Source organism: Danio aesculapii, chromosome 22, assembly GCF_903798145.1.
Source record: "Danio aesculapii chromosome 22, fDanAes4.1, whole genome shotgun sequence".
NCBI classification, from domain to species: domain Eukaryota; kingdom Metazoa; phylum Chordata; class Actinopteri; order Cypriniformes; family Danionidae; genus Danio; species Danio aesculapii.
This window is the reverse complement of record NC_079456.1, coordinates 11,678,905-11,694,396: the sequence shown is the minus strand read 5'-3', so window position 1 is coordinate 11,694,396 and position 15,492 is coordinate 11,678,905. Positions and strand designations below refer to the sequence as shown.

The 15,492-nt window shown below is 37.6% G+C and overlaps 1 protein-coding gene across 2 annotated transcripts in view; it reads left to right on the top strand.

Moving 5' to 3' along the window:
- LOC130215863 (rho guanine nucleotide exchange factor 18-like) overlaps window positions 1-15,492 on the top strand; it is a 92,647-nt gene that overhangs the window by 64,888 nt on the left and 12,267 nt on the right. For both annotated transcript variants that reach the window (XM_056447714.1, XM_056447715.1), the window contains one exon: window positions 1,315-1,794. In XM_056447714.1, the coding sequence (XP_056303689.1) occupies window positions 1,315-1,794 (480 nt within the window). The remainder of the gene's footprint in view (window positions 1-1,314; window positions 1,795-15,492) is intronic.

The window sequence follows — 15,492 nt, the reverse complement described above, 5'->3', positions numbered from 1 at the left end:
ATTGCCCACAATACATTGCGCATTCTGCGTGAATTTGATTAGAACTACAAACTCAGGTGAAAAGTGTAAATAAACTACAAACATGGTGGACGCGCGAGACCAACCGTCAAAGAGAGGCTTTGGTAAAGATGTTTGTATGACTGTTAATTAATATCTAGCCAGCTGGAACATATTTAAATTGTGTTTTCCGTGTTATATTTCATCTGCAACAACAACGTGAATGTACTGTATATATAAAGATCTATTTAGCTACATACGTCTGAATGCATGATTATCCAAAGACATGAGGAGATTTCTCTGCATGAAAGACTCGTGAATGGCAAATTATCCTGCTGCTGCTTCTCCAATAAGGTAGGGAATTAAATATGAAAGTAATGTGGATGATTGACAGGGTGACTAAGCAACACAACGATCTGTTAATGAGGAAGTAGTATGTCCCAAAGCTTGCATCCTCTTCTGTTACACACTCAAAAGTATAGTTTTCATTCACACAAAAAAGTACATACTTTTAGGGCATAGTATAAGTATGCGAATTGGCACGGAGCGCTAGTGTTCACGAGCGGAAGAACTGGAAGTCGTGGCATAATAAAAGCTCCGCTGCTTTTGTGCATACACTCCTTTTAGTGGCTAAAATTACATATTGTGCCTTTCAGTCTGTCTTATCTGTTTATGCTGGTCTTATGTTTCATTGTTTGGAAATTATTTACTTTCATTCTTTTTATTGTTTGTTTTATTTCATGTTCTTTCATTGTTTTGTGTTATTATTTCATTAGTTTTATTGTTCTTTGCGTTGTATTCTTTGTTTTTCAATTCTTTTGTTTTGGCATTGTCGTCTTTGTTTCATTTTGTTTCTTAATTCCTTTGTTTGTTCTTTGTCCTTTTTGTTCATATCTTTGCTGTTTACTTGTTTTAGATTTTAGCTTTAGTTTGTTCTTTTACAGTTTGTTATTTTGATGTATGGTTAGTTTTCTTTTCATGGTTTCTTTTGTCTTTGTTTTTCTTGTATTTCTTTTTTGCTCCTTTTTCCTTTGATTTTCTTTCTGTTCTGTTCTTTCGTTCCCTTGCTGTTTTTTCAGCATGCTCTTCATGTGTTTGACTCTTCTATTTTTTATTTCCTTTTTTTTACGTTCTGTTTACATGCCATTAAATTTACATTTCTCCCAGACACTTTCCTACCAAACAGCCTTACACTACAATCCGCAAATGACATTTAAGCAAACACAAGCCAGCTGAGAGCACACAATTCTAAGCCTCAGTTACCAAGAAGCACAACTGTCCAAACATCACATCCTTTTCTCTCTACTTCCCCATCAGGCCATAATCTCCCAGCAAGACAGCCACATCGAGCTCCAGCGGGCCTCTATCCTCACGGCTGAGCGGGAGCGGCCTGGCAGCCGAACCCGCGGCACCGACGTGCTCCTGGAGCAGGAGAAGCAGCGCAATCTGGAGAAGCACCGTGAGGAGCTGGCCAATTTCCAGCGGCTACAGAGCCAGCATCGACAGGAGCAGGCGCGCTGGGAGCGAGAGCGCGAAAAACAGAGGCGACAGGCAGAAGCCGACCAGCAGAGGCTGAAGGAGAGAGAGGAGGAGTGCAGGAGGCTGGAGACACGGCTGGCCGAGGAGAGACTGGAGTTGGAGAGACAGAGACAGACCTACCAGCAGGACCTGGAGAGGCTGAGAGAGTCCACGCGCGCAGTGGAGAAGGAGAAAGAGCGTCTGGAGCAGCAGAGGAAGCTGAAGAAGCACAACACTGTGCCCAATACTGCAGCGCTGTACACACAGGAGCTCACACAGGTCAGTTCAGTTAAATGCAACACTAAAGCCATGATCACACCAAACGCACTTTTAGCGTTCAGAGGTCTTTTGAATGGTTTTCTAATGGCCTGAGCGTTTTGCGAACTGCTTATGTGCCCTGCACATGTCGCAGTTTAATGGCCTGTTGCATCTCACATTGAAAAAAGTCAACTCTGAGCAGTAAAAGCACGTTACATCAGTCGCGTCTTTTTCATTCTCCAATCAAATGAAAGCAGAGGCGGGGTTTCCGTTGAGGTGACAGAACTGTTTGTGTTGTCAAGACGACTACGGAGACTTTTAAAGATGGTTGCTGTTACTACTGGTTGAGTTATGCAGAGCTGTATGACTTCACAAATCTTGAATATCACAATATTATTAAATATTACAGCTATAACAATATCAAGAGCAATGCTCGCGCACAATACACAGCTGATTCAGTCTTGCCTAGCGACATAAAAACGCGTTCTTACAATGGAAAATTGCATTTGGTGTGGTCGGCTATATACTCTTGTTGTTTTATATATATATATATATATATATATATATATATATATATATATATATATATATATATATATAAACAGCATTTTTGGATTCGTTTTGCAGTCAAGTGCATCAAGAATAATAGTTTCACGCCAGAGTTTTCATTTCTGTGGATCTCTTATCACTGATACTAGTAGCCCAAAAAAGGGCTGTCAGGGGCCGACTACACCAAATGCAATTTTCCATTGTTTTTTTTTTTTTTTTTTAATAATATAAACTATTTTTAAAGACTTTTTTTATTTAATAAGCCAGACAGTAAAATTTGATTGATAGCGAATGAGGGGTCTCATCTGTGTTTTGCTGATAAAATGGTTAAATATTGCAAGCAGCAGGAACAATTAAACTACCAATAGTGCACCAACAGGACATTTGTTTGAGTGGAGTTTGCTACAGAGTGCAATATTGAACTATTCTGAACATTTGAACCGTGACACACTCACATGCTAGTAGACGGTGCGCTCTGCTGCTTTTGCTTTTTGGTCAGTGTTGCTCAAGCCATTTAAATTAAATGGTTTCATAGCACAGCGCATTCTGTGTCAGATCTGAAAGTCACTTCATACAGCGGCATAGCCTTTATTCATCTCATTCTTTGAGCTGTTATTCTCTTATTATCTGAAAACTGAAAATGCAGAAAATTAAGTGTATTCATAGTCATAAGGTTATCTTTATGCTAGCGTGCTCCAAAACAGTGACAAAATTCACATATAGAAGATGTAAGCATTCAAAACGAGCAGTTTCTCACTTCAGCCAATTAGGATCAATGATTTCTATGATGCAATCTCATACTTTAGTTTCTTATTAAATCTTCTGACCAATCAAATCACCGCTGTTCTCTGAAGTCCCATCTCCAACAAAACACTAAAGCTGCAGCTGAAATCTGTCCCTCATTCGCTTATTATTCGCTTGTTACATTCACTTATTAAACAGTTGTGTATTTATGAAGTGTGAGTGGGTTTGACAAACCACTTGTAGAAACTCTTGTAGAAAAAACAAACAAAAAAACTTCCATCTTCTTACTCTAGCACTAAATTCTCTGAGCACAAACTGTTCCATTGTATAACTAGCATATATGTGTATTGTCTCTCCTGTTGAATCACTGATGCCTCCTTAATTGTAAGTCGCTTTGGACAAAAGCATCTGCTAAATGACTAAATGTAATGTATTATTTAACAGTGTTCACACTGAGGGTACACTTAAACTCTTGTACAGTCAATAACCGGAGTATCAAAATGCTGTGGACATAAACACTCAGATCTACAGCAAGTGCTAACGCACAAAATAAGCTACTAAGGCACTAAAAATGTTAAGTTTACACCTATTTAACAATTAAAATATTTATCTCAATGGTTGTTTTTACTATGAAGTCTAAAATTAGATTCCCCATCAGTTATCAGCAAAAAAAACTATATAACTTGTATACATAACTGATTCTATGACTATTTTTTAAATTAGCTCATTCAAATTAGTGTTATTTTGCCAATATAACAGTATACTTGCTCAGCAATAAACATTACCTCTCAACATTACATGTGACCCTGAACCACAAAGCAAGTTATTAGTGTCAATTGTTTTTTAAATTAGCCTATGCAACTCTCACATGGTCGCCCACTGAAGCCAAGCAGGGCTGCGCCCAGTTAGTACCTGGATGGGAGACCACATGGGAAAGCTAGGTTACTGCCGGAAGTGGTGTTAGTGAGGCCAGCAGTGGGCGCCCAACCTGCGTTCTGTGTGGGTCCTAATGCCCAAGTATAGTGACGGGGACTCTATACTGCTCAGTGAGCGCCGTCTTTCGGATGAGATGTTAAACATAGGTACTGACTCTCTGTGGTCATTAAAAATCCCAGGATGTCCCTTGAAAAAGAGTAGGGGTTTACCCCAGCATTCTGGCCAAATCTGCCCACTGGCCTCTGTCCACCATGGCCTCCTAATCATCCCCATATCATAATTGGCTTCATCACTCTGTCTCCTCTCCATCTATCAGCTGGTGTGTGGTGTGCGGTCTGGCGCAAAATGGCTGCCGTCGCGTCATCCAGGTGTATGCTGCACACTGGTGGTGGATGAGGAGATTCCCCTCCATGTGTAAAGCGCTTTTGAGTGCCCAGAATAAATGTAAGGAATTATTATTATTATTAAATTGAGACTTGTACATCACCTGAAAGCTAAATAAATAAGTTTTCCATTGATGTGTGGTTTAATAGGATAACACTTGTCCAGCTGTTTGAAAATCTGTAATCTGATGGTTAAAAAAAAATCGAAATATTGAGGAAATTACAAAGTTGTCCTAATTAAATTCTTAGTTTTACTATTACTAACCAAAATGTAAGTTTTTATATATTTATAGTGGATTTAAATGGATATTATGATTTTTACTTAATATTTTGGCATATAATGATTTTGGGCTGTTTTTTAGGTAAGCTTTGAAATCAGCTTTCAAAGTGCAGAAAAATAATCCCATTATCATCTGTGTGTACAAAAACAAGGTTGTTTGGACCATTGGACCATTTTCTTGCACTTTGAATCCTGTTTGCCTTTTCATATTAGCGAACAGCCAAAATGAATACCAGTCATCTTGAGTCTATCTTAAGTCTATTATGAATATTTGATGCATCACTCAAGCTATTTGCGATAATAGGAACTGTCACGCATAAATTTAGCATGATGTCACCCCTCCGCTCTTTCAGTGTCACATGTTATTATAATCTGAAGTCATAGGTGTGCCATATGAGAGCATCTGCCTTTCCCACGCTCCTTTTCAGCTGCGCTCGACCAACACAATCACAGGGAACAATGTGCCACTGTGAGCTTACACAGCAGTGGCTTTGCTGATCTGCCTGCCACCCGTCCTACCTGTTTACCGATGAGCCAGCTAGATTACCTAGGTACCTCTCTCTGGGAAAGAAAAAAGAAGTGTTGTTTGAACAGTCTTAAAGGTATAGTTCAGCCCAAAATGAACATTTACTCATCATTTACTCACCCTCAAGTGGTTACAAACCTTGGTTTTTTCATTTTGTTGAACACGTATTAAAGATATTTCGACGAATATTGGAAACTGGGAGCTGAGTTCACATCCAAGGATTTTAATTAGATTGTTGCACAAATTAGAGTATAGCATAAAGCATTTGTGAATAAAGCACTGTTTTCACTCAAGACACCACTTTGATGACAGATGTTGACTGGGGGATTTTAAAATGACCAAAACAACATTTCAGATTTTTTACAGTGTGTTTGCACTCTTTTTTTTTTTACATGAACTGTTAAAACAAAATCAATTGACTTTTTTAATGCATATGCCTGAATTTATTTGGTAAATTTGTTTCCATCATAGTTTATGAACATTTTTTCATATTGGATGAAAAATGTATCCTAGTAGTTGGACGCAAGTTATTTATTGCACATTTTCTGTATTTATACTTTTTTTTAAATGCTTTTTTAAATTTTATTTAACTTCGTTCATCGTTGTTATGATTTAAAGGGTACCTATGATGAAAATCATCTTTTGGAAGCTGTTTGGGCAAAACTGTGTGTAGGTATGATGTGTCCACAGTCATATAGGGGTGACATAAAGACAATAACAATTTTTTTTAATTTCCTGACGTTAAAATAGGATCCAAATCCCTCCCATTTTGAGGCACACACGTGACGGTTTCCCCGCCCATTGAATTGATTGACAGCCACATATTAACATGTCTTTGTAGTAACGTATATAATCATATCAACAAGACAGGATGTGCGCAAAGCAACTGGGATTAAAAGATCTGTTGATCTCGCTGTGATCATCAATCATCATCAAATGTGATCAAGAATGAGTTTCACAATTTTAAAACTTTTTTAAAACAGTGCATGTTTGTAATAAATTACAGTAATTTTACCGTCTGTACTTTATCACCACAGCTGCGTGTCAATACACATATGAAAAAAAAGCTTTACTCTCGGTTTATTTTGTACATTAACTTAACGGATTTCCATACTGCAGTGGATATTAATGTGTATCCTGTTACATTTGCGGTGCAAAAACAGAGCAAAGTTAAACGTGTATGCTGTATGTGTGTGTGCGTGAACTTTGTACCGACATTGTGTGACTCATCATTGCAGAAAGGTTTGAATTAACTCCACAACAAATACACCAGGTAATCATTGGGAAAGTTCTTACCGTAGTATTTCTCACAAACGTTACGTGAGATCTGCTTCCTTCATGTCTGCCACTGTGCTGTTTATCTGACACAGCCGGAGATTGAGGCACTCTCTAACAGGCACGTGGGAACGGTGGGTGGGGAGAACTAGCATTAAAGGCACAGGCAACAAAAACAGCTACATTGTGTTCAGAGCAGAAAATTCCAATATTCTGAAAGGTATAACAAATAATCTGATGAGTGTTTTGAGCTGAAACTTTACAGACACATTCTGGAGACACAAAAGATTTATCTTACATCTTGAAAAAGGGGTATAATAGGTGCCTTTTAATAAGGTGTCTAGGGAGAGAAAACGTAACATTTAGGACAATCTATTATTATCACTGAATAGAGTGGGTGGAAACAAACAAGGACAAACAACTTTAACATTTAATTCATTTATTCGTATGTAAGGAAATACGATAAAGCCAACAAAAGAGCGGCATGTAAGGAATTTGTACAGTGCAATTGAAAATAAACACAAACATTCATGGAAATAGAACCGAACCAAAAGTTACAGGGGGGAAAAGAAACTATAGTGCCGCCAAAGCAAAGAACTAAACAAAACCTACAGCCACATAAACTAGAGCACAACATCCCCTCTAAACTTACTAAAGAAAATAAAAATGTGAGAAAGCAACCGAAAACTTCGGAGTTATCGCCGCCACTAAATACACTCCCGTAATAATAAACAAAAACACAAAAAGCGGCGCTCACCCACTTACCTAATGTTTCTGAACGTTCACACAGCTACGTGTGAAAAAATGACCTGACCTGATAACCTATTCCTTTTTATTGCTTTCCTATTCCTTTAACTATTGAACCATATCGAGATTACAGATGTTTGTTTCAGTTCAAAGACAAGAAGGAATGAATAAAATAACATAAACAGAAGCGAGCAAACCCAACACAAACCCACAGTACAGAACAGCAAGGCTTACTGGTCAAATTTAAAGTCTGCGGAACGAAGCCAGATTGGTCCATGAGGAAACGCTCTAATGAAGAGTGACATCGGCACAATCAGCAAATACCTGTGGAGACGAAAATAGCAGAACAAAAGGTGACAAAAAATCCAAACAACTTATACAGACCGTAACAATCATTTTAATTTTATTTATCTTGGTGTTTCTATTGAGCAATTTTTATGCGATACTCCAAAATGCACATACATTTTTGGGGGGATTGAAACACAGCTAATGACTTCCATTGTAGGATAAAAACTACTATGGAAGTAAATGGCTACCAGTTCCCATCATTCTTCAAAATATCTTCTCGTGTTCAACAGAAGACAAAATCTCGGATAGGTTTTAAACAATTGGAGGGTAAATAAATGATGGCAGAAGTTTTGCTTTTGAGCGAACCTTCCCTTTAACAGATTTTGAACAGAGAAAAGCCAGTCTCTGAGTAAACAAGCATGAACAAAAGAACGATTTCCAGGATTTAGCAGTGCTAAAACTGCCCATACATCACAAACCCACCAGAAAAAGAAAAAAAAAGGTTGCATTCGTGTAGAGCTGCACACATATTGACTGGCATCTGAGTTTATTTCTTGATTTCCTTCAATCACGTTAAACTGATTTTGATCGGAGAGAGCAGGTACGTGATGACTAGAGCCTTGTATTTTGATAGAGTAGTCATAATCAGATGTTAGAGGAGGAAGACGAGATGTCTTTCAGTCTCGGTTTAAAAGTGCGTGTGGAAATGACGAACTTTCCAATTAAGTGTAATTTGGTGACGTTAGCCATTGAATAGGCAGAGAGCAAATTAAATGCAGTGAATCAATTAGTGTCGGGGTTAGTCATTTGATAGTGTTAAGGAGGAATGTACATTTTAAATCAAAGGTGTGTGTGTTCGTACTGCTGGACTGCTTTAGAATATTATTGTACATTTTGAGAGAGAGAGAGAGAGAGAAAAGAGTAAACAAGGATCCAAAAGGATTATGACACTTATTGACCCCAAGATTTTAAAGAGCCCATATTATGGGTTTTTGAAAATGCCCTTCCATGTAGTGTGTAACACAGCTCTAAGTGAAGTGAAATATCCAGCTAAGGCTTAAATCTGTAAGTGTACAGTGTTTAAAACTATTGATTCATCTATAAAAGAGTCGACTCATAGTGCTTCAAACGAGTCGCCTTGATAACGAGTCATTAGGTGTTTCGCGATGACGCAGCCACGAAACACAAGCCTCGCCAGTAGTTATGCGCGCAAACCAGGGAGATTTGAAACCTGCGGCCCCGCCCACTAACACAGAAAAAACACTAGACACACACACACAGACGCCGCCGGTCCAATGAAGTCACGCTGTGCTCAGATGGATAATATTGACAGTCTCTACCCAAAGATGAGTTGTTAACCTGGTACAGTACACGCGATTACTCTTTATATTCTCTTATCACATGTAAGCCACGTTAAAAACGCGACGCGTGCCGCTTTGTTTACGGATTTAACGTTAAAGGCTTTTGTGAGCTCGCGTTCCACTGCCGTTTGTCGTTGCTATGGCGATCGATCGTAAGCTAGGAGACAGGAGACTCGTGTCACTTTCCCTAGTTCTTCTGAGGAGCGTTGTGTGTGTGTGTGTGTGTGAGAGAGAGAGAGAGAGAGAGAGACTCGCGTCGCTTTCCCTAGTTCTTCTGAGGAGCGTTGTGTGTGTGTGTGAGAGAGAGAGAGAGAGAGACTCGCGTCGCTTTCCCTAGTTTTTCTAAGGAGCGTTGTGTGTGTGTGTGAGAGAGAGAGAGAGAGAGAGAGAGAGAGAGACTCGCGTCGCTTTCCCTAGTTCTTCTGAGGAGCATTGTGTGTGTGTGTGAGAGAGAGAGAGGGAGAGGGAGAGAGAGAGAGAGAGAGAGAGAGAGAGACTCGCGTCGATCTCCCCAGTTCTTCTGAGGAGGGTTGTGTGTGTGTGTGAAAAAAGCCTTACACTATGAAGCGCGTGTGCACTGTGACTACTTTTATATAGTTGATTACCAGCTGGGCATTTCACTCTGTCTCGTGCTGAAGCCTGTCACTGTCGACCAATCGCAGCAGGCTGTCATCGGTCCAATCAGCGCAGATTAGCTTCGCGCTGAGGAGGGGTTTGGGAACAAATGAATCGCTGAACGATTCATATGGGAGTCGCTGGGATAATTAGGTAAAAATAAATGCAGATTATAAGACCATAAAAGTGTTTTATGACCTTGCATGCATATTAGACTGTTGTTGGAGACCCTTACAACCTAAATATGACCCTATTTCATGTATAATATGGGCTCTTTAAATATAAAATTTTTTTAAAAACAAAAACTGCAAAAAAAAAAACTTGTACCAACCTGGGGTGCATTTCCGAAAACCATCGTTAGCCAACTAAGGTTGCAAGTTCCGTCATTACAAACATGGTTTGTTGATTTGGCGTTTCTCAAATCCATCGTTCCAACGAACATTCTCAAACTGCGTCACAAACCTGTATGCTTGCAACTACACCTCTGGAGCTGTAGTTAGAAACATAGTTCCTGGCTGTGTTCTATTCCCAGTTATCCCCCCTATGCCATATTCATTAAGAACATTTAAACTTGGAATTATTAAAAAAAAAAAGCATTAGGGTCTTCTCTCTTAGATGTAATTTGCTTTCAAAGTATTTTTACAGTTCAGTTTTAGCGATCTTCATGTTTACAATTGCGTTCCCTTCGCAGTGCACTTTGGAAACATTGATGTCATTTTGAACATGACTAATGACGAAAACTATAGGTGATTTGTTTTTAAAACGTGGAATCATGTTACGTCTCCAAAGCTTGTGAAAACAAAATATAGCATACGTTAATGCTTTTAATTTATAGTAGGTTATTTATTAAGTATCTTATTAAGTATCTCTACCGTATATGACATGGGCCTTCATTAGAACATTTCTGCAGTGGTTTGCATGTGTCAAATTGTAAAAGTAGACTTTTCAAAAAAAATTTAAATAAATAAACAGTACCCTACTTAATAATAATCATCATCATCATTAATATCATTAAAGTAGGTTTTATTTTCATTTCTTAATAAATAATAAAAATGTAATTTATTTTCTTAATAAATAGCCTCATTATTTATTTAATCATATGATTTATATATGATATTGGAATACGTGTTAGCTTTTGTAAGTGATTTTATGTTAAATTAGAGTAGATTATGGAGTATTCTCAATAATATATGTAAAGGAAACATAGGCCCTATATGTGCCATTTACATATATTTCAGTTAATATGAATTAGTTATTACCAAAACTAATGTTGTATTTTTATTTTTTTATGTGAGTGCATGTAAAACAATATAATTTGCACATAGAATTTATGGGGTTCTTCTCTGAATAAGTTGTTACCACCCTGGTTAGAGCATCCTTATGGGCGTTTTACGTAACTAATGTGGTTCAAACGATGGATCTGCGACAGAGAAACTACGGGTTTTAGAAAACACTCATCACTTCTTGTCCCAAACGATGCTTCGTACTATGGTAGTTCAGCCACAAGTTACATCGTTATTTGGGAAACGCACCCCAGAACAATTGTTTATACACCAAACTAAAAGCCTGGTCACATGAGCTGTCACACAGCAGTAAAGAATGTAAAAAATATTCATCCAGTATGCAGGAAATATACATTTCCATATATTTAAGGAGAGAACCCCAAATTTTCTAAAAGTTTCTGGAAGAACCTGCAAAATGACTGGTCAGTCTTGAAGTTTGTACTGTTGCCAAAATTTTAGATCATGTACGTGATTTTGTTTTTATGGGGTAAAAATATATTGTCCTTTTTTCGATTGCCATTTTTTTTTTTTTTTTGCTATGCGTTCGGATGCAGCAAAAGTTAGCTGTGATTTATTCTGATAAAAATTCTAATTGTGATTTAATTACATTTTTAAAAAAGTGGTTAAGTGGTTCGATTCTGGGCTCGAGTTTTTTTTTTTTTTTTTGGCCAATCCTTTCCCTCTCTCTCTTCTATCTATGATTAACTGTCCATTATCAACAGTGTCCAATCAATAAAAGATAAAAATCCCTAAAAAATTGTAAAAAAATAAATGCATAAAGTTTGTTACGGTTACATAAGCCTTCAGCACTACTCCGTCTATCAGATGAGAAACCGAGGTCCTGACTTTCTGTGGTCATTAAAAATCCTATGGCATTTCTCGTAAAGAGTAGGGGTGTAACCCCTAATTCTCTCCATCAGCTCTTAAGATCATGGCCTCCCGATCATCCCCATCTACCGTATTGGCTCTAATATCCTGTAGCTGGTGTGTGGTGAGCGCACTGGCGCCGTTGTCCTGTGGCTGTCGTCGCATCATCCAAGTGGACGTTGTACACTGGTGATGGTGTGAAATGATCCTCCTTATGATTGTGAAGCGCTTTGGATGTATGGCCATACACAATAAATGCGCTATATAAATACACATTACTTGCTTAACTTACTCCGGTATCTTCAACTCATGAAAATGGAACATTTTGAAAACGGTTGGAAACTCTTGTAATCCATTTCTGCATATAAATATATAAATATACGGACTGAAACACAATATTTTTAAAACGAAGGCATAACAATCGCTCTCCGGATTGGTTTTCTGCACTATTGTGTATTATTATTTCCCACTATGACCATTGCACAACTGGTAGACAACAAGTAAGAATGCCAGTAAAATCTGTTCACATGCAGTGAGCGTGACTGGTCATGTTTCCTGCGGTTTAAGCTGTATATTGTAGACGAAGACTATTTTTCTGAAACGGAGCTTGAAAATGAAAATGCACTAGTGTAAACGCAGGCTAAGCGTTTTCTGTGGTTTTAACTTTATTGCAGTCTAATTGGGAACTTTCTGATGTTTGTTTTTTGTTTTGTTTTGTGCAACACTGCATTGACAGTGCCAAATACTGTCTGCATTTGTATCTTCGCTTACAATGACAAATTTGGATTTAGCGAATTGATTACAGAAGCATTCAGTTGATGGCTGCAGTGGAGGACAAAAATATTTCGACAGATAAACAGTTACTATTTCTGTTAGCACACAAAAAACCGCACCTATACAGAGACGTTTCAGATTTATTCACGCTAGTAACGTCACCACTGCTAAAATCATAATCATATCTAAATAATCTTACTATTAAAGCGTACCCTGACAACCTACTAATCAATTATTCTTTATTTTATTAAAGTATGAAGATTTTTAACAGTTAAAACACTGTATATCATTTATTTTGACACAAACAGCCCCCTAACATTGAGTTGTGCTGCTGATTGTATGTTTTTGAGGTCATGAAGGCATGTCGGCTCAAGCCCGACCCTTGTCAGATTTCCTGTGATCTCAGCTTATCTCAGGTTAGCTCGGCTATGAGTACATAGTAACCGTCTGTCCGCGGTGCCAGGAGACAGAGCTTGTTCAAATACATGCTGTATAGTGGAGATTTATGAGGATGATTTGCAGAAATGAAAGCACACTTGTGCTTTTTGGCTTTCAAATAGTTGCAAAATGAAGATTTAAAGAATCAGGAGCAAATCTCATGGATGTACATTTTTGGTTATGTGGCTTTTACAATTTAGTTACAGTTTTACTGTTTCCTAATTGGGTCACTCGGCTTTGTTTTGTGTTTCCCTGGACTGGGTTTATTATGCGCTGTATTGTTTTATTACCCGTCTCACTGTCAGCTGGCTGATATACTGGGCTTGTTTGACCTGGGCGAGACTTTTGTTCATGCCTGAGTCACTTCCATTTGTTAAACCAGGGCTCAAATCTCAATATAACATCAAATTTTGGCCTTTGATGTCTTTAGACCTTTTCTCTTTCTAGTTTCTTACACACATTTTTAAGCACTGTCTTTATTGATTTTAGGAGTTCTTGTACATTTTTTTATACCAAAGTTGCATTTATTTGATCAAAAATATAACCATAATGTTGTAAAAAAATTAATAAATTAAATTTTTAAATATTTAATAGAAAACTATTCTTTTAAATGTGTTTTACTGAACTTTTAAGATCATAGATGAATATAGAGCTGAGCGATATGGCAAAAATCCATTCTATTAATTTTGTATATTGAACCATAACGATATATATTTTGATGCAAGTTTTCAATGCTTCCCCTTTTAAAATATCTCAACCATGACTGAAGGTGGATACTGCTGGCAGATAAATGAACTGTTGGCGGGAAAGTGAAACGAGCGCTCTAAACCATACTGGGTGACGCAGCATGACCTATTTTCGTCCAAAATTTTGGTGAATCTCTAATATCAACACAATTATAGATTCCTACATATTTCTGCTGTGGAATTGGCACTTAGGATCAGTATTGAGTAAAAATTTTCAGAGCTTATCGTCGATAAATTTTATCACGATTCGATATGGTATCGTTTATCGTCCCAGCCCTAGATAAATATATTTTTCAACTAAAACATCTAGCTATTGTATCTAATCTGCAACTTCTTAACGTGTAAATGTAGAAAATAAAAATCTGAAGTAAAAATTTGATGATTACAATATTTTTAACTGTGGTCTTGCTGCATTTATTTGTTTTTTTTTTTTGTTTCATGTTGATAATTAAAAAGCAGCATTTTTATTTTAAATGTAGAAAAAATGTCATCAGTTGTTTCCAGAACAAAACAAATAGTTTTAATTCAAAATATAATTATAAATTGTTTAAATCTATAGGTTTTTTGACACTTCTTGCTAGAACTTAATGTATAATTTTTGACACGTAAAGGTGCTAAATAAAATTGAGTCCATAAATACCTTCATGCAATATTTTGTATGTTTTTTACTTTTAAAATACGTAATTATTCATACATTCATTCATTTTACTTTGGTTTCGCCACAGCGGAATGATCCACAAACTATTCCAGCATATGTTTTTTATGCAGCGGATACCCTTCCAGCCACAATCCGGTACTGTCTCTCACATTCACATACATACACTATGGCCAATTTAGCTTACCCAATTCACCTATAGTGCATGTCTTTGGACTGTGGGGGAAACCAGAGCACCCAGAGGAAACCCATGCCAACACAGGCAGAACATGCAAACTGGCCCAACCGGAACTCGAACCAGCAACACTTTTGCTGTGAGGCGACAGTGCTAACCACTGAGACACTGTGCCGCATACATAATTATATATCTTATATATACAAAATATAAAATACAAAAACAAATCTTGTATAAACAGCCTGGGAAATAACGAATTACAATAAAAGAGTGAGTGGGCTTGACAAACCACCTGTAGATACACTTGACTACATGTAAATGTAAAAGACTTTTAAATTTTAATTATTCCTTTAACTTTTCACTCAACTCTAACCTCCAGCTTGCCAAAGAAAGAAACTTTTATAGAGCCAAGTATGTTTTGCTTTGTAAGATTTACGTTCCACATTCCTGTTTCCAAGGAGTCTGTATTTTGTGATGCTTCGTCGTGAAGTATAAACACCCCAAACAGCCCTTCAGAAACAGGTATTTAGCACCATGATTTAAGAGCCACGTTTTCAGCAGTGAGCCCTTCCGACCAGCCCGTGCACAGCAAATGAATATTTGCTCAAAGTATCCAGGGAAGTCTTGAGTTGGGAAAACCGCAACGTATAATTACCTGCCAGCACCCTTTCATTAATACCAGCGCTGGAATGCAGCCAATCTTAATTGTTTATGTGATGTCAGTCAAGTCTTTGTACCAAAAATCTTGCACCCCCCCCCCAACTTTTTTACGCTCTGGAAATCTTATATTTACTGAAGGCACCTTCAGGACTGGAAACAATAGTGCATCTGTGTTGGAATCTCAGCGTTTGGGAAAAGTGCTTCACAAAGGCCAGGTTGTGTGAAGATTTTGCCTTGGGCCAGTTGGAGAACATCAGGCCTTTCTGACCTTTAGACGACTGATGGAAGCAAAGGCCATATGATGCTATCAATATTTTGTTTATTATTTAAAATTTACATGTGTTGACAAGTGATGTTACCTATCAGAATCAAGAGTTTTAAGGCTTCTAAAGCAGCTATGATCACAAATAGTTTGAA